The sequence below is a fragment of the Talpa europaea genome (genome assembly GCF_964194135.1).
Source record: "Talpa europaea genome assembly, chromosome: 5".
Lineage (NCBI taxonomy): Eukaryota > Metazoa > Chordata > Mammalia > Eulipotyphla > Talpidae > Talpa > Talpa europaea.
In genome coordinates, this window is record NC_140071.1 from 115,852,389 (window position 1) to 115,871,877 (window position 19,489).

At 40.4% G+C, this 19,489-nt stretch overlaps 1 protein-coding gene across 1 annotated transcript; it reads left to right on the forward strand.

Annotated features, from left to right (window-relative positions):
* Positions 1 to 1,001: 1,001 nt before the first annotated feature.
* OCIAD2 (OCIA domain containing 2) lies at positions 1,002 to 12,431 on the forward strand (the record flags this gene model as incomplete). The annotated part of the gene is made up of 6 exons (XM_084233235.1): positions 1,002 to 1,067; positions 5,096 to 5,192; positions 7,324 to 7,377; positions 9,667 to 9,714; positions 10,937 to 11,054; positions 12,350 to 12,431. 6 exons carry the CDS (start codon positions 1,002 to 1,004, stop codon positions 12,429 to 12,431), a joined length of 465 nt encoding a protein of 154 aa, XP_084089361.1.
* Between the last annotated feature and the right edge of the window lie 7,058 nt (positions 12,432 to 19,489).

Here is a 19,489-nt window from a genome sequence, read left to right on the forward strand (position 1 = left end):
CTACCCACATGGCGCAGCAGACCTCTCCTGACTCACCCGCTGCTCCCCTTAGCAGTGTATTTCAGTCGATCTGCCTGTTCCATCCTCACTCTGTCTCTGGTGAATCCTCTCACCCCCCAAAAAAAAACTCTAGCCTGTACCCTGGCTCTTATATGCATAAATAAATAAATCTTAAAAAAAAAAAAAAACTGAGCTCTCCTTCCTTGACTTTTTCAGGGGAGACTTTTGCACATTTTGTAACTGTGGATTTGTCTGCTTCCCTCTTCAGACTGTGAGTTTCTTTAGCACTGATTTTCTCTTATCCTTCATTGTATCCCCTGGCCTGGCACATAATAGACAGTAAATATTTGGGTAATTAATGACCTTGTAATGAATTGAAACTTTTCAGAACACTATTTATAGGTTAAAATAACTAGGCATCATGTGACCTTTTAGTCCTCTCTAAATCTGAAATGTTATCATTAGTAAGTTCATTTGTGTGCATTAGTGGGGAAGGAATATTAGAAAGTAAGTTTGCAGGTAGTTGAAGATTAAGACTAATGACAAAATGAGGGCTTCCCTGGTGGTGCAAGGGGTTAAGACGCAACCTATTAAGCTATCCGCAGCCACTGCAGCACGAGTTCGATCCCTATCCCAGGAGATACCCACATGGTGCAGCAGACCCCTCCTGACTCACTCACTGCTCCCCTCAGCAGCGTATTTCAGTTAATCTGCCTGTTCTGTTCCCCATTCTGTCTCTGGTGAATCCTCTCACCCCCCCCCCCATACCTCTGGTCTCTACCCCAGCTCTTGTATGCATAAATAAATAAATCTTTTTTTAAAAAAAGACTAATGACAAAATGAAAAGGTTTTCCAAATAGGTGAGCTGAAAGCAAAGATGATTTTATAGTTCATGTAATATTTAATTATTCCATAGTGACTGTCTTCTGCTTCCCCTAGACAGTGAGTCCAGGAGTAAGCAGAATCCACTTGACTAGGAGGGAAGCAAAGCCGAAGTCATCATGGCTTCAGTGTCTACTCACGGAAACCAAGATAAAAGTCCCCACTTGCCACCACCAAGCAAGCAGGTATATTTTTCATTTGGAGCCCTGCCATCTATACAAGTCTTTCCTTATAGCTCATCTTTGTCATCTTACTTTTTTCAGTCTGACACTTTGCTGGATGAGTTCAGGGAAAATGCAATGGGGAAGGATAATATTTTGGGCTGCCTTGAAAAGGAGCCTTCACAACTTTCATTTGCAAAATCCTTTCTTTATCCTTCCCTGTTTAGACTCCAACTTAACTAACTCATACATAGGATGTCAGTGACTGAAGAGATGGAACATCTTAATTGAATTAAACAGAATGGTACAGAATGCTTATTTTTAGATGTGTTACCAAGGCTAATGTGCTAAGTATATGCTGCTAACCTGTGTTCTTGAACAGTATAGCAGCACCCTTAACTTTTAGCCAAGAGATTGAGAACCCAGTTATTAACATAGGTACTGCTTTTCTGCTGGCTAAGAGTCAATACTATGTGTTTCAGGGACAGCAATATGAAGAAAATATAAAATTATCAGCATAATACAATAAATAAAATATATCAAAATATAAAATATTGTGATGGGTAAATGGAGTTCACGTTCTCTGGGATCAACTTTTTAAGCTAAAAATAGTTTGTGGAGGAGGAGATAGTTAAGAAGCAAAGTTTAAGAGAGACTAACAGAAATGATATCCAGTCACAAGTAGAAAAACTTGGACACCTGAGTTGCTTCTGTGAAATGGAGAGGCGAGCTCGCTTTGGCAGCACATATACTAAAATGGAGAGGCATAAAACATTTATGGCTCTAGGGAAAAGGATGAGCCGAACTCCTCTGAGGAGACTTTGCAGGAGCTTCAACCTGATGATAGCCAGGGTGATAGCCTGGGTCCCTGACCTGGACTATTTTTCCTGGAAAAGAAGGGTGGAAGATGTTCCTTATTTCTGTAGAAACCACAACCAGGAGCAAGAAGAGATATTTACACTGAGTGTGAGGTGGAGAGCTTGCTGAGAAACTAAGGTAAATAGAGAGTGAGAACAACTCCTCTAGCTGTGACTCACCCTGCCCACTTGCTCCTTGTGCTGGAGGGGTTGTAGAGAAAGGAGAGGGGGATTGCCTACAGGGTTGCATGGAGAGCTGTGACAACGTAGTCACCAAAGAGTTCTTCCTCCTTTTCATGATGCATGTGAAGTGCTTGGCCCAGAGCCTGGCTCATGGGAAAGTTCTCAAGAAATGGCAAACTTCACGCACATCGACATCTACTACAAACAAGAGTCCAACAAACTACAAACAAACAAAAAAAAAGAACAATGGTAAAATCAACAGGTGAACTTCAATAGCCAAAGAACAGCACTTGTTCAAGAAAAACGCTAAAAGTTGGGGACACACATAAAAGCATGGTAGAGGACATAGATAAAAGTCACAAATAGGAAATACAAGTGTGATTTTGTAGTAAGGAACAAATTAAATAGAATGTATTTCTTAAAACAAATGAGCCATTCACAGTATGAGAAAGACTATTTGCAAATCATATATCTGATAAGGGTCTAATATTTAGAATACATATAAAGGCCTTGCAACAACAACAAAAACTCAATTAAAAAGCAGGTAAAGGACTTGAGTAGGTATTTCTCCAAAGAAAGATTTGTAACTGCCCTATAAACAAATGAAAAGATGCTTGATGTGTTAAGCCATTAGAGAAATGTAAATCAAAACCACAGTAAAATACCATTTCACACCCACTAACATGGCATAATTAAAAACAAAGACAAAACAGAAAATAATGAGTGTTGACAAGCATGTGGAAAAATTGGAACCTTCATACATTGTCAGTGGAACTGTAAAATTGAGCAGTCGCTGTGGAAAACAGTTGGGCGGTTCCTTAATAAGTTAAACATAGAATTACCATATGGCCCACCAGAATTGAAAACAGGTGCTCAGACAAAAGCTCGTAGCAGCTCTACTCACAATAGCAAAAAGGTAGAAACAATCCAAGTACTCATTGTGCTCACCAGTGGGTGAATGGATAAACAAAAGAGATGTGTCCAAACAGTGGAATATTATTGAGCCATAAAAAGGAATTCCAATTCATGCTGCAACATGGAGAGCCTTGAAAACATTATGTAAAGGAAAAGAAGCCAGACACAAAACATCCCATATTATATGATGCCACTTATACAAAATACCCAGAATAAGCAAATCCATCCAGACAGAAGCAGTTTACTGGTTGCTGAGAGGCTAGGGGAAGGAAGGGGTGCAGATAGACTCCTTAATGGGTATAGAGTTTCCTTTTGGGGTGATGAAAATGTTCTGGAACTAGATAGTGATAATCACTACCCTGTGAATTGTGAATATACTTAATGCCATGGGTTGTATACTTTAAAATAGTTAAAATGGTAAATATTACACCATATGTGCTTTTCCACAATAAAAAAATAATGAGCATATATATAACAAAAGATTATAACCCAGTGCAGTTGAGATATTGTCTCCACACCAAAGGAGAAGGGCAGTCTGGCTACAGACTATGTAGAGATGCTCGCATTAATTATCAAAGAAATGTAAATAAGGCAACAAAATATTACTTTAATACCTATTAGACTATCAGCATTAAGAAAACAGTAATGCCAATTGTTATAAAAATCTTTCTTTAAAGTGAAAATCAAAATCAACAAAAAACTATGAACCAGAGATACTCTATGGGGGGTGGGGGGTGGGGAGAGGAGGGATTGGGGTCAAAATAAGGGGGTTGCAATTGTATGGGGAATATAAAAATAACATTTATTTTTAAAAAATCTTTCTTTAGTCTAACCAGGCTTTGGAAGCTTTGAGCAACATTTAGACACGGCTGGAGAGAGTGGAGACTGGTGCAGCCACCGGAACAGCTGTCCAGCAAGACTTTGTCAAATTGGGATGCTCATGCCCTATATTTTACTTCCCTATATATATCTATATCTATATGTATTTCCATATAAATATATATATTTCCATACACACACACACACACACACACACACACGGAAAATGTTCTCATGGACCAGTAAGAGACAAGAGCTTGTGGGGACTTGGAGGCAGCCTGGAGAATTATGCAGCAGTTAGAAGTATTGGACTGGATGTCTACAGCAACAGGGATGGATCTTAAAAGTATAGTGTTGAGTTGAAAATACTTTTGAAATTAAATTAAATACACAAAACAATGGCATTTACATACAAAGAACTCAGGCACCCAAAACAATGAACTTTTTGCAGGAATGTTTATGAACAAAGCAGCTACACTAAACTCCCAGAGTGATGGTGATGGAAAATGTGGAAAGTGAGTAAACAATCGGGATAAGAATGAGTGAATAATACATACATTCCTACAAAGAGGAAAGGCTCATAAAACACAGGAATTAGTCCAGGTTGTTGCATGTCAGCATATTAAAAAATAATGTAGAACTAGAAAAATAATATCAACTATGTCAATAATTGCAGAAGTTATCTCCAGACCTCCTGTAAATGTATAAAAAAATAGCTCTCCATTAAGATAGTAAATTACATAGAAAAAGAGAGCAACTCATGATGAGTTCATAGTCTAAAAATGTGCACAGAAGTATATAAATAGATAAATTGGAATACAGATCTATAAATAGATGTAATACAGTGCTCTGAGTACAATCCCACAAGTATAACTCTTGTGCTGTGGGGAAATCTATCGATTCATCCAAAAGGCAACACTGAATTGGGTGTAAAGGAAGTGAGTTGCCACCATCACTTGGGCAAAGGAATTGAGTTCATTGCAGGGATGATGAACTACATGGTCACAGGCATTGGAGTCTCCAATTCTGCCCAGATAACTCCTCCATGCTCTTTGGTCAACATGCCACTCTTTTCTCCTCCATCTGGGCTTCTTTCCTGGCCTAAGTCCATCCAGCAATCCCAGCTGGGAAGCTGTGGCTGGGACAGGTCATGGCTCTGTGCTGGGGTCTGTGCAGAATGCATGCAGTGCGACAGAGACCTCCCTGCCTGCTTCCAGAGAAAAGGGAGTGGATGCTTTTCTGATGATTTAGCCCCTCACCATGTAACTTCCCTTACAGAGCCTTCTGTTTTGTCCAAAATCAAAACTGCACATCCACAGAGGAGAGATTTCAAAGATTATCCGAGAATGCCAAGAAGAAAGTTTCTGGAAAAGAGGTAACACACCCCTCTTAACATTTGTTAGCACTGTATTTGCTGCAATACATTGCATATCAGATTAGAATTGTGGTGATGATTTATTTTAAGCAGAAATGTTACATAATTTCCTGAAGAACTTTGATATCTAGGTCTCTTTAGAGTTTAAATCCATGTTGAGCTCCTTTTGCAGGCAGGGACATTATGTGATTAAGGAGTAGTTTACCTCACTTAGCAAAACATAAGGCACACCTAATATTTTCCCTCTGTGTTCTTCTATGAGAATGTATACCAAGAGTGTTATTTAGAATTTCTTTTAAGAGTAGACAGATTCTTGAATTCCACTCAATTCTAACCTTGTATAAATCAGGAAAAAAATGTCATGGTCACTGATTCAGCTGAGAGCCAAGCACAGTGCTTCACACATAGAAAATATCTACTCAGTATTTTTGGAATGAATGAACAATGGCAGTGTTCCATTAATACTCTTCTTGCAGTGTCTCTGAAATAACCTGTCCTTCCTCTTTCTGGGCTTGCCTTATATAAGACAAGTGTGTGAATTCAGACTGTGCCTTAAGTTCTCTTCCAATCAAAAAAAAAAATACATTTGTCATTTGAAAATGTCCTAATAAAATCTGTAGATATAGTTCTAATATTTTGTAACAGTGTTGATGTAGGGATATTTTATTCTTTGAAGTACTCATTTTGATTCCTCAAATCATTCAAATTCAGTATCAGCTGTTTTGGAAGTAGCACCCTTTAGAAGTTGATATCTGTTATGTATGACTATGATTAATATTACATATTAATGCATATTACATATGCATGACACATATGGTATATAAATGATTATTATATAAGCTATGATTACTGATTGTGCTTCCTGTCTTTTCTGACAACCTATGAGTAATTTAATCAAACCCTCGTCGATTACCATTTCAGTAAAGACTTCCATCAAGTAGATATGAATGATAAAAATCAGTTGCTATTTGATTAGTCTTGGTTGCTAGGAAGAACTAGATGTTCATTACTGCTCTCTGTTTCAGAAGAAATCATTTGATACCCTCTGACAGAGCCTGAACCTGCTTTTGCCAGACTAACTTGCCCTGCTTTAAAAATCATAGGTAGAGGCCTCCCTGGTAGGGGTTGTCTCAGCACTATTACAGCTGTAGCCTGAGTTTGATCCCTGGCCAGAGAGCTGACCCACATGGCGCAGCAGACCCCTTTTGTCTCACCTGCTGCTCCCCTCAGCAGTGGATTTCAGTAGATCCACCTATTCTGCTCCCCACTCTGTCTCTGGTGAATCCTCTCAGGCCCCACACCTCTGGCCTACACCCCAGTTCTTCTATACATAAATAAATAAATCTTTAAAAAAGAAAAAAAATCATAGGTAAACATCACCCATGTTTAGCATGAACATGATAATCTGGTAATCTTTGAAAAATAGACATGTCAAAATTGTAGAATAAAATATTATGAAAGACAGAAGCTGGGAGCTATATTACATAACACATGTAGACGTTTAGTTGTACTCTTTTTATACTTTGATAGAAGACTGAAATTTTTAATGCATGTTAGTACCACCCCCCGCCTCCCGCAAGCATCTGGGGTTTTGACTTTCTGCCATTTCTGTTACCCAGGGTCAACTGTGGTCCAAAAATATTGCATATAATGAGAGATTTTGAAAGAGGAGAAATCACATTCATATAACTTTTTAAAAAGCATACTATATGTAGGATTTGGTACTGTTCACAGTTTGGGTCAACTACTGGGGGCCTTGGAATAGGCCCCCCCATGGATAAAGGGGGGACCATTGTGTATAGCTAAAGGCAACCCCAAACTCAACAGCTAACTCCTCACACAGTAAGAGGCCTGTGTTGTACGTGGGCATTAAGTAAAAGTGCATGTCAGGGAGGAAGTAGCACAAGTTTAGGTTTTGTCTGATTAATGCTTTGTCATCAGGTTGTCTGTCTGGCCCAGAAAATTCTCCATGTAGTACTTAATAAATATTTGTTGAATAAGTAAAATAAATATGAGTAAAAACTCATTGCCAATGTAGGTAAGAGAAAAGGCTTGGCCAAATGCTCCCTGACTTCTAGGTGAGGCACCACGTCTTAAAACGGCAATGTTGAAGGGCAATTTTTCTTTACAGCTCTACCTTTTTCTCTTGTGAGCATGCTGGTCACCCAGGGACTAGTCTACCAAGGTAAGAGTCTTTTTTTGCTAAGTAATTTAACTCAAGAGACTCCAGTTTTTATGATCCTCCTGGCAGCGTTTTTGGTGCTTTGCATTTATATTTTGGTGAAGGATTTATTTAGGCAAGCATTCAGCTCTCTCCAGCCTTACTCCCCCCTCTCCACCCAAGATGTCCTAATCCCTAGGATGACTGAATATAATATTACTTGACAAAGGGAAATTAAAGTTGCAGGTGGAATTAAGGTTTTTAATCAATCTTCCCTAAAAAAATGAGATTATTCTGGATTATCCAGATGTGCCTGATGTGATCAAAAATATCCTTAAAAGTGAGATTGGAGGGGCCTCCCTCGTGGTGCAAGGGGTTAAGCGTCAGCACTGTGAAGCAATCCCCAGCTACCGCAGCATGAGTTCGATCCCTGGCCAGGGAGCTGATCCACATGGCGCAGCAGATCTCTCTTGTCTTCCCCGCTGCTCCCCTCAGCTGTGTATTTCAGTCAATCCGCCCGTTCTGTCCCCCACTCTGTCTCTGGTGAATCCTCTCACCCCCCACACATCTGACCTGTACCCCAGTTCTTGTATGCATAAATAAATAAATCTTTTTTAAATTTTTAAAAAATAAGCTACCTCATCTTTGGTAATTTTGTATAGCATCCCAGACTAAGACACTCAGGGAGACTCGTTTTTACCTTCTGAACTTCAGAACTATAAACTAATAAATTGTATTGTTTTAAACAATTAAGTTTGTGATTATTGGTTCTGGCAGTCACAGGAAACCAATACAATGCCTTTCTCTATATCAGAGTCCTTGGGTCTCCTGGTACAGAGTCAGACTGTCCCTGGCACAGGGCACTCGAGGAAGGAGAGAAATCGGGCTGAAATCCACCCAAGATCATTCCCCAAACCATTTGTCCTAGGAAGCGGCTTCATCTGCCTGAGGAAGGCACCCTGTCGAATTTGCACAGCAGATCATGAAGACTAGCACCCCTCACCTTACATCTCCCCACACAGACCTCTCCCTGCCTCTTAGAGTTTTCCAGTGTTGCTCTCCATCTGAACAGAGAACCCATGGGCATTGCTTTGTCCCCAGAAGCAAGAAGACACCTGATTCTCTTGAAGCCCATTTTACTGAACACTTTTGACCACCAGGATTTTAAAAAAATATTTGTACCCAGCAAACATGAGATGTTCTAGTTCTTTTGAGGGACCACATGTCCTATATTGAAGAGAATCCCACTTGAATCAATATTGTTCTTGTCCTTAATGCTGATTTATAAAATGTGATTTCATTTTTATAATAATGGAAGTGCACTCATTCAAGAAACCTTCGTCAAACCATTTTGGCACAGAAAAAAAAAATGTGACCATGACATCTACAGGGATTATATTTATAAATACTAAAGTACTCTCATAACTGGGTTGTGTATTAGTGTCTATAGCTGCCATAACAAATTACCATGAGCACAGTGACTTCAAACACTACAAACGTGTTAACTGACAATTCTGGAAATCTGAAGTCCAAGATAGTTCTCACGAGACTGAAGTCAAACTGTCAGCAGGCCTGCCTTCCTTTCTGGGGTCTTGGACTTCCTTTCTCTTTCTAGCTTCTGGGGACCACACACATTCCTTCACTCTAGGCCTCATCCTCTGTCTGCAAAGCCAACAGCATTGAGCCAAGTATTTCTCAGGCTGTGATCACTCAGGTTGTATCTTTCATTCATTCTTCCACATTGAAGAGCCTTTGTGATGACACTGGGCCAGCCCAAAGAATCCAAGATCATGTCCCTATTTTAAAATTATCTGACTAGCAATTTTCATTCCATTTTTTCCTCTTAATTCCCCTTTGTCATGGATCATAATGTATTCACAGTTTCCAGGGATTATGAAGGGGACATCTTTACAAGGCTATTTATTCTGCCCTCCACAGATGATACTATTTCCATTTAAAAATTGTGACTAGATATTGTGAAACTCTCTGTATTGAGTTATTTTAAAAGGGATGAGATGATGACCAATTGCTTTGAACTCAGTAGATAGCTCCACCTTTGCCTTAAATCCGTCTTGAATTGTCTTAATTTCTTTTTTAATACATTAATACTAATACTTGCTATTTGCAAAAAAATAGCTATTTGACAGTTAAATTCAACCAAGAATTGAATTATAGTTGTTATAATTCAATATGATGTTGAAGACCATCTCTTTAAATTAAGAATGTGTATATCTTAAACATTAGAGATTTCTTTATACTTTATCAATCTAAGTATGAAATGAAACAGTGACATATTTATCTATTACTCCTTAGGTTATTTAGCAGCTAATCCAAGATTTGGATCATTGCCTAAAGTTGCAAGTAAGTCATGGAAGTAAAATGAAATTCATTCTTTCAAAAGATATTTATAGCAATTGTAGATAATAATGTCCAGATTAACCAGATTGTTTTGATGCTTTAAAAAAGTCAGTCTCCAGGGGCCTCCCCGGTGGCGCAGCGGTTGAGCGCTGGGTTGCGAAGCTGGCCGCGGCCTCTGCGGCGCCAGTTCAATCCCCGGCTGCTCCCCGGCCACCAGAGGAGGGTCCCACATGGCGCGCAGACCTCTCCCGCCGCCCGCTGCTCCCCTCAGCAGTGTGCTTCGGTCCTTCTGCCTGCTCTGCTCCCCGCTCTGGCTCTGGTGAATTCTCTCACCCTCCCGCGCTTCTGACTGTACCCAGTGCATGTATAAACAAAACAAACAAACAAACAAATAAATAAATAAAACATGCCTCCACAAAAAAAAAAAAAAAAAAAAAGTCAGTCTCCATTCTTTGCCACTTTGCAGTTCTTAGTTCATTCAACATTTTCTGGCATAAAGTTGCCCACTTGGGACTTAAAGGTCTTCCTAGATGCCTGACTGGGAGGGGTAGCAGGACACAGATGAGGCTACAGCCTCCCTTCTTTCTAGGATGTTTTTTTTTCTTTCAGTCAGGCTTTCTAAGTTATCTTTTGTCATGGACATAACAAATGAATGGTTTTCAAAAATGAGGCGCTTTCTAGTAATAAATTCACCACAAATATAGGGTCTCATCTTTCACTCCTTTTACACATACCATTTATGCACAGTGAGGAGGGATTCCAGGTTCCAATCTGAATCCTCACTCCCAGAAGGTGGAGCAGATTGGAGACTTCTTCTACAGGAAATTTCTCCCTCCTGGCCGCTCTCCCTCTCTGCAGGCAAGACGGATTGTCACTGCAGTACATAAAGAGAGCTCAGGGGCCTTCCCAGAGGTACACCCAGACCCCAGCCCAGCCTCCCCTGGTGGCTTCAAATACTTGTGTGCCAGCTGGGCCTCCCCGGCTGCCCACCCCTGGGGCAGCACCTGCACTTGTTCTATCCTGGCCCCTCTACCTTCAGCTCAAAATTGAGAACATCAAGACATTTCCTGCTCCCAGTCTTGCTCTGCAATATTCTCATGTTTTGTTCATTGTCTTATCCTGATGCTTGTAATGTTAAATTTAAGTTAATGAAGTTCTGGAAGATAATTCATAGAGGAGATTCTGAATCTTTAAATTATCTATCTTTCCTAACCTGCTTTTTCAGTTGCTGGCATCTTAGGATTTGGTCTTGGAAAGGCATCTTACATAGGAGTGTGCCAGAGTAAATTCCACTCCTTTGAAGATCAGCTCCGTGGAGCTGGTTTTGGTCCTGGACATAACAGGTGTGTAATCTATTTATTGAGGGATGGTAATGAAGATAACTATAAAAAATTAAATATCATTTGCCATTTATATTATTAAAGTTTTTTTAAGCTCCACTGGTTAAAAGATATTTCACCATCTAATTTTGAGTTGTTGATATTCAACTGCAATAATAATTTTATCGCTTCTTGGCCTTTTGGCTAAGATCAAGTGCAATAATAATTTAACTTAGTTATCTATTTCATTTGCTCACCAAATAGTGAGTGCCTACTATGTTTAAGGCATGGCTTAAGCCTCTAAAGAACATTTTATTATTTTTTAAATTTTTTATAAAGATTTATTTATTTATGCATACAAGAGCTGGGGTAGAGACCAGAGGTGTGGGGGGTGAGAGCATTCACTAGAGACAGAGTGGGGAACAGAACAGGCAGATTGACCAAAGTACACTGCTGAGGATAGCAGCGGGCGATTCAGAAGAGGTCGGCCGCACCACATGGGTCACCTCCCTGTCTGGGCGGGGAATCAAACTCATGCTGCAGAGGCTGTGGATAGCTTCATGGTGCTGTGTCTTAACTCCTTGCACCACCAGGGAGGACCCTAAAGAACACTTTAATGAACAGACATGGCTATTCTACCATCATGGGATGACACTAAATTTACACAGGGTTCTTTAAGCCAGTTTCCGTAGTGTAGTGGTTATCACGTTCGCCTGACACAGGGTTCTTTACTGCAGGACTTAAATCAGAGCCTTTACTGTTTAATATATATGATTATGATTATGATTATATTATATATGAGTAATATAGATGATCATGATTCTCCTTGGGGAATCTAAGAAGTGGAGATTGACAACATTACTTCTGGCCAGAGAATATGTAGGTTAAAAACCAGCTCTGGCCACTTGCTAAGCTGGGTGAAGTGAGACAGGTTTCTTACTAATCTTCAATTTTCTCACCTATAAAAAAATGGTGATTGTTTTCATGGGATGTTGGAAGGAATAGAAATGATAATTCATTGCACTCAGTAAATAGCTGTTTCTGTGATAGTATTATAGGACTAGTATTGGGGACATGTTTTCCGAAGACCCTGCCTTGTCATAGTGGATTATATTTGGGAGACAGCATTAAGTGAAAATGACATTGAACATGACATCATTATTGTCCTTTTCTGGATGAAATTCAAATCTAGAAACAGCTCCTGTTATTCCTGAGAAATGTTTACTTGCAAACTTTAGCACAGAAAGTGTCTCTAATTTTTGTTAAGACTAGAGCTTCCAACGTCAAAGTGCAAACTACTATTTTTGCTTCTATTCTAGGCACTGCCTACTTACCTGTGAGGAGTGCAAAACTCAGCGTGGATTAAGTGAGAAGGGAGATTCACAACCTTCAACGTCCTAAACTCTGTACCTGTGGATTTGGAAGTTTCTTTAGCCTTTGAATTTGTACACATTTAAAACTTCAAGTATCCTTTAAAGTAATGTATTTACAGTGGAACAAAAACATTGTGATTCTCTCTCTATTGAAATGCTTTCTGTGGAAGATTCTCAATTGAATGAGCATTACAGTAGGCTGAAATGCTCAAAACCGCATCTGTGGTTTTGCTTTCCACGTTTCACTTACCTGTGGTCAACCACAGTCCAAAAATATAATATTATGTACAATAAGATATTTTGAGGAATGACTGACCACATTCACATAACTTTCGTTATAGCATATTATTCACTTATTATTAGTTAAAACTGTTAATCTCTTACTGTGCCTAATGTATAAATTAAACATTATTGTAGGCAGGTATATAAAGGAAAAAACAGTACATAGGAGGTTCAGTATGTATGCAATTTCAGGCATCCTCTGGGGTCTTTGAACATGTCACCTACAGATAATAAGGAGACTTCTGTCATGCTTTTCTGCTATTTATGAACATGTTGGGAGTATTCACAAAAGTAATTATGTTGCACCCCACTAACTTACAACCAGTAAAAGAATTTGGGAGACTTCTCTCACGCACACCTGTCCATTCTTCCATTCTGATTTAAGTCAGTGTTTGAAGTTCTCTGATGGAGGACAGGAGTCAGTGTTTGTGAACTCGGGAAGCCATCTCCCCAAAGAAAACCAGTGTGTATGGAGATAAAATGCAGTTGCAAGAAAGACTGTCTCTTGTAGGAATAGGAAGTGCTTTCTAAAATGTAGGGGCCAAGGGCCTTCCCTGGTGGCGCAGCAGTTGAGCTCTGGGCTGCGAGGCTGCCCGCGGCCTCTGCAGCGTCGGTTCATTCGCCGGCGAGGGTACCACAAAAATAAATAAATAAAAAATAAAATGTAGGGGCCAAGATCTTTAACTTTATGAAAATATATCATTTGACTCACAAGCTGAGGCAGCTGCCCTTTGCTCATCTAGCTGACTTTATGCTTCATTAGCGTTGCATTTCCTTATCTTCTTAGGTTACCTGCCTGGGTAATATGCACCTGCTCATGGTCAGTACTCAAGAACTTTGTTCTTTTATAGACTGTGAGTGGCCTGAAAGAATAACTACATCTTCCCAAACTGTCCCTCTTTCTCTGAAGAAAAAGTTTATTTACAGGAGGAATCACTGAAAGAATTAATTCACAGAATGACAAACTCTTGGGATTTTATAGAGCTCAGAGGTAGTCAATGCAACCTAAGAGTTGAATGCCTATTCTGTGTTTTTTTGCATAGAAAAAAAATTTCCATTGGGGACTTCTTGTGCTACGGTAGATTATCTGAGACCTTTGTAAAAACTTCTCTTGCATCTTTGCATCATCTCAAGAAAATGCTTTATATAAAGCATTTGATATATAACGCATTTTCCTCAGAAGATACACGTAAGAATACACATATACATATACACATACATACACATATATCTATAGAGAGAGAGAGACAAGAGTTTGTGTGTGTGTACACATTTGTGTTTTACTCAATACCTTTTGAAACCTATATCATGGAATGAAAAGAGAGATCTCCTCTAAACTTAATGTTTGATATGAAATATTTTATTTTAAATGTGAAAAATATTTGGAGGTTTTCATTTTTACAGGAACATTAAGTGTATAAAACGACATGATTTTGACTCCTTTTTTATATTACATATCCTGGTTTTTCAGTGGCTAAAGCTCTATTTCTGTAAATGAGAACACAGAGCCAATATTCTTGCTTCTTGGATGAAGTTTAACTCTTGGCTCTGACAACCAGCAATTGATGATTCTTTGTTATCTCAGTTATTGGCAAAAATTCAGTATTGGGCACATTTATTTCCTGCATCCCAGAAAAAGATTTGCCAGGAGTCAGGACATTTTCACATTGCTAAGTAGAGCAAGTCAAAGTTAAAAATCAGTCTCAGGGCACCAGGAAAAAGATGAATCTATTAATATTGAAAAGAAACGTTGCTTCTAAATGCTGACATCTTCATAGTTCTGAATCAAAGTGGGTTTATTGGTTGGGCTCTTTGCTTTTTCTAAGTAGGTAAGTTATCCGTTGATGTTCTTCAAATGATCTTAGTGTGAACAGAAATAAGTAAGGAAAAACTAGAAGACCATCCAGGAAATCTTGGCTATTTTGCTGCATTACCTATAGAATATGTTATGAGGAAAGTATTTGGAGGGAAATATCTTTTTCTTGTGGAAGAATGTGTTGAAGGAGCAGCCTTTGTCTTTTAGCATTTAGCATTACCAATATTCACTGCCAACGTGGTTTAAGTTTATGAAAGTGAATGATATACTGTATATAATGCTTACTTATTTTTTAAATTCTCATTTAAGAAAAAAATATTTTCTGTCTGTTGCTGTCAAAATAGGTGATTTATCTATTTTATGTTAATACTATGAAAGTAATAAAATTTACCTTGAATGATTAAGGAATGACAATGTCATGTAGGTACTTTTCTTGGTATTCAAATAATGCAACCTGATAATTGACAGAAAACTTTTTCCACTTGGGAACTCTGCCCCCAGATATCAACCACAGAATGTAATTTTGTCGACATTTAGAGTTGGCAGTGATTTCAGTGATTAACCAACCGAGAGGCTGGAAGTCCAGAACAGACAGTGGAACTGAGTGAAGTTGGCATATAAAATACATGCGGAGTCTTCATTTCTTCACACACAAATATGTGGGCTCACTTTTGCCAGATCTTCAGGTTTTTTCCAAAATAAAATGCAGGGGCTTCTGTGCAATATCCTGGCTTTAACTGTTTATTCTTTCATATATTCAATAATCAGCACCCAGTCTTTGCCAGACACTGTTCTGTGTCCTGGGAATGTGTTTTGCAATCATCCCAGGCTGGGCAGGTTCACCCCCGGGTCAGGCAGCTCACAAGAGAACCTTGGAGCCCTCAGCATCATTCCCATAGGTTTTTTAATAGTAAGCAGGGGAAATAAGCCAGCAGGGAGACAGCAGCTTGGGCCCCCTGTGAATCTCTATGTGCTCTTTCCTATGGGTTTTCTCTGGCATTCTCTTCCTCTTGCTGACAGCCCTCGTCTGCATGGAGCAGTTCTGCAATGCCCTGTCCTCTCTGATGCCACCTTTATAGCCTCAGCCCCCAGGCTCAGGCGTGCACACTTACACACGTACATGCCACACACATGCCACACTCCAGGTGTCCATCATCAGGCACGTGTGCCCCGAGCCCACACTCCCAAGTGCCTCCTGCATTAGTACAATCAAGGCTGCAGGTGATAGCCACAGAGGCCAGTGGCGTGAAAGCCTGACCATCTTCATTTACCCCACGGAATGTTAATAGTGAACACAACCAGCAAAATATTGCATCTTCCTGGTACTTATATTCTTACCACCATTGTGTAACTTGCCATCCAACCAGGCTCAGGCTCCCAGCTAATGCAGGGATGACCTCTGTTGCAGGCAGGTATGATTTCAGGGCCTATGTATATATTCCTGGGGACGGACCTCCATGGTGCAGACCAGTGCACTGCCCAGCTGCTAAATTATTCAGAAAGTTCTTATGGGAGGGAGCCCAGCTTGCTTCCCTTCCCCTCCAGACTGGAATGATTCACAAGAAGTGAATCGTTTCCTACTTATCTCTGGATCTCTGGCTCCAAGCAAAAGCTCTTGGCCAAGCAGCAGACCTCTCCTGTCTCGCCTGCTGCTCCCCTCAGCACTGTGTTTCAGTAGATCTGCCTGTTCTGCTCCCTACTCTGTCTCTGGTGAACTCTCCTCCCCACCCCCCACACCTCTGGCCTACACCCCAGTTCTTGTATGCATAAATAAATAAAAATTAGTCTTTTTTTAAAAAAAGTTCTTGGCCAGATATAGACATCTCATACATGTCAGCCTAACTTGCAATTTCCCTGTTGCTACAAAATGGAATTCTTTCACAGGGTAGCTTTTAAACAGTAGAGGCATATGCCTCTCAGAGTTTTAAACCATGGGAGTGGGGTCCAATCCTGTCACCTCCTGGTCTTGGGGACACCCTTTGGCGTGTGGTGTCCTCACGCACCAAGATCGTTAACAACACTATCTTGTATATTTGAAAGTTACTAAGAGAGTAGATCTTAAAATTTCTCACCACACAAATGACAACTCTGTGAGGTGGTGGATGTGTTAACCAACCTTATCGTGGTAATCATTTTTCATATGTCTACGAAGTCATCATGTTGTACATGTTAAGCCTACACAGTGTTAAAAGTCAATGATATCTCAATAAAGGTAAGGGGAAAAACACACAAAAAGAGCATGCCCGATAACAGGCGAGGAGGTGAGAGCCTGCAGATCCACCAGCTCCACAACTGCCTGAAGTCTAATCCCTAGAGTCAACCCCTTACTCTGTATCATGGAGAACAGTTCTGCTTTTCTATCAAACCAATACAGAAACTGGAGAGCTGCCACACTAGAAAACTGAAATGCGGCATTAGCTTTGGGATGAAGTGAAAGGTGAAAGCTGGGCAGAGCCTCAAGTTGGTTATTAGTAAAAACTCAAAAAGGCCTGGATGAGGGCATTAATAGAAGCCTAAAGGGCTTCCAAGCAGGCTGTCAAGGAGAGAAAAACACTGCTTCACAAAAGAGAAAGCCTAATTGGAACCGGGATTACGTACAGTTGAGCTGAATTGTTACTTGAGGTAATGTGGGAAATGTAGCCAGTGAACCTGAAGATCCAGCGAAGATTTCTAGGTTGAGGGACTCACCTGGCTTTTTCTAGCTATCTGAAATGAAATGACATAAAGAATAATTTATTCCATTTCCAAAATTTGGAGGAAATATGAGGCTCAGAAGACATGTAAGCCAACAAAGGAGTTTGCTACGTGAAAATGGCTTCCAGCAAAGACCAAATCCAGAGTAAGCCAACCCCTTTTTTTGTTAAAGGCCTCAGGAAGATAACAGTGCCTTATAGGACATTTCAGACACATAAATGGCCCTCAACATGTATGCATAACCTTCTCCAGGGCATCTGTGAATCTTAGGGAATAGCACGGAGCTCCCAAATTAGAAAATTAGCTTGTAGGTGACTTGCGTAATGAAATAGATGCGACCTACTGCAGCATGAGTTCAATCCCCGGCCAGGGAGGTGATCCATATGGTGGAGCAGACCGCTCCTGTCTCGCCCGCTGCTCCCCTCAGCAGTGTATTTCAGTCAGTCTGCCTGTTCTGTTCCCCACTCTGTCTCTGGTGAATTCTCTCACCCCCCGCGCCTCTAGCCTGTACCCCAGCTCTTGTATGCATAAATAAATGTTAAAACACACACACACACACAGAAATAGGTGCCAAATGGGTATGAAAGAATCCCCCATGGTTTTTGAAAAAAACATTTGGAAGAAATAGCACCCAAAAAGAGGTTTAAGGATTACTAACTTCGTGGGCAGGAAGCAAGCGGAGACTACTCAGCTGTAAACATGAGCTATCTATGGAAAAGGAAGATTCAGTAGGCAGAACCAGCTGTAGGGAGGACTCACATAAGCTCCTCAGACTCGCATAAGCCTTAGAGAACTAGTAACAAAGCTGGCTGGATCAGAATTACTAGACCAGTGACTGGTGTATGACTCTCACTCCCCTCTTGGAATGGGAATGTCTCAAGAAGTGTTATTATATGCCTGGTAGGTACTTGGGATGAAGAGGGCAGGTAAGTTACCTTAAGTTCCCAGGTCTACAGATTGACGGGATTGGTGCTAAAGGACCTTCCTAAACAGGTGCTCAAGCACCTAATCCACAGCTGGACCTCATTAGATGACATGTTAAAATGGGCTACTGATTGGAGGTCCTAGAAAAAGTATGAGTTTATTATGCACCTAGAAGGTATAGGAATTACTATGGACAAATGATCGGGAAAAAAGCTAACTGTAATATTTACACCAGGGTTCTTTCAAGGTGACGAGGTGTTTACATTCTTACCCACTGATAAAGACTTTGTGAAGAAATGACACTACCTAACTTCTGAGGCTAAGTCATAAATAAATGGCGATGTAGCTTTTGACATGCTTCCTGGCCATGTGTTCTGACTGCCTGGAGCACACCAAGCTGTGAGAAGCCATGCCAAGATTCTGGCAAGAAATGAAGAGATGCCCATTGCCAGGCCCCAGTTGCTCTGGTTTCCTGTTTCAGCCCCTCCTAGCATCTGACTGCAAATGCGAGACCCAGAGCCAAATCACTTAGCTGAATCCTAATTCCTGACCCCCAGGATAACTGACATAATAAACGCCTTTGGGATGATTTGCAACTCAAAACACTGTTTGTAATAGAAATAATTATGAATACCTAGGATTTACATGCAACTGCAATTTAATTTTCCATTTACCTAAAACAGAAACAAACATCGGGTCAATAATAAAGAAATCAGGGTCTCCCTGGTGGAGCAGGGGTTAAGACCCAAACTATCAAGGTATCCGCAGCCACTGCAGCACGAGTTCAATCCCCGGCCAAGGAGTACCCACATGGCGCAGCAGACCTCTCCTGTCTTGCCCGCTGCTCCCCTCAGCAGTGTATTTCAATCCTTCTGCCTGTTCTGCTCCCTGCTGTTTCTGGTGGATTCTCTCACCCTAACGTGCCTCTGGCCTGTACCCCAGCTCTTGTATGCATAATCTTTTTTAAAAAAATAATTAGGGGCCTCCCTGGTAGCACAGGGGTTAAAGACACAGCATACGATCCCCAGCCTGCCAGGTAGCAACCCACGTGGCACCACAGACCTCTCCTGTCTTACCTGCTGTTCCTCTCAGCAGGGTATTTCAGCATATCTGCCTGCTCTGCTCTCCACTCTCTGGTAAACCCTCTCACCAGCTCCCCACCACACCTCTAGCCTACACCCTAGTTCTTATATACATAAATAAATAAAGACTGTAATCAATAAAACCACGAGACCAATGAAGATACATGTTCCTTTATTGTTTTATTTACCATAAACATTAAGGGTATACAGCAAACACTGGAGAAAGACTAAGTTTTTGATGTAAAGCTTAACACTTAGAAGTATACTTGCTCCCCCCACCCATCCCAA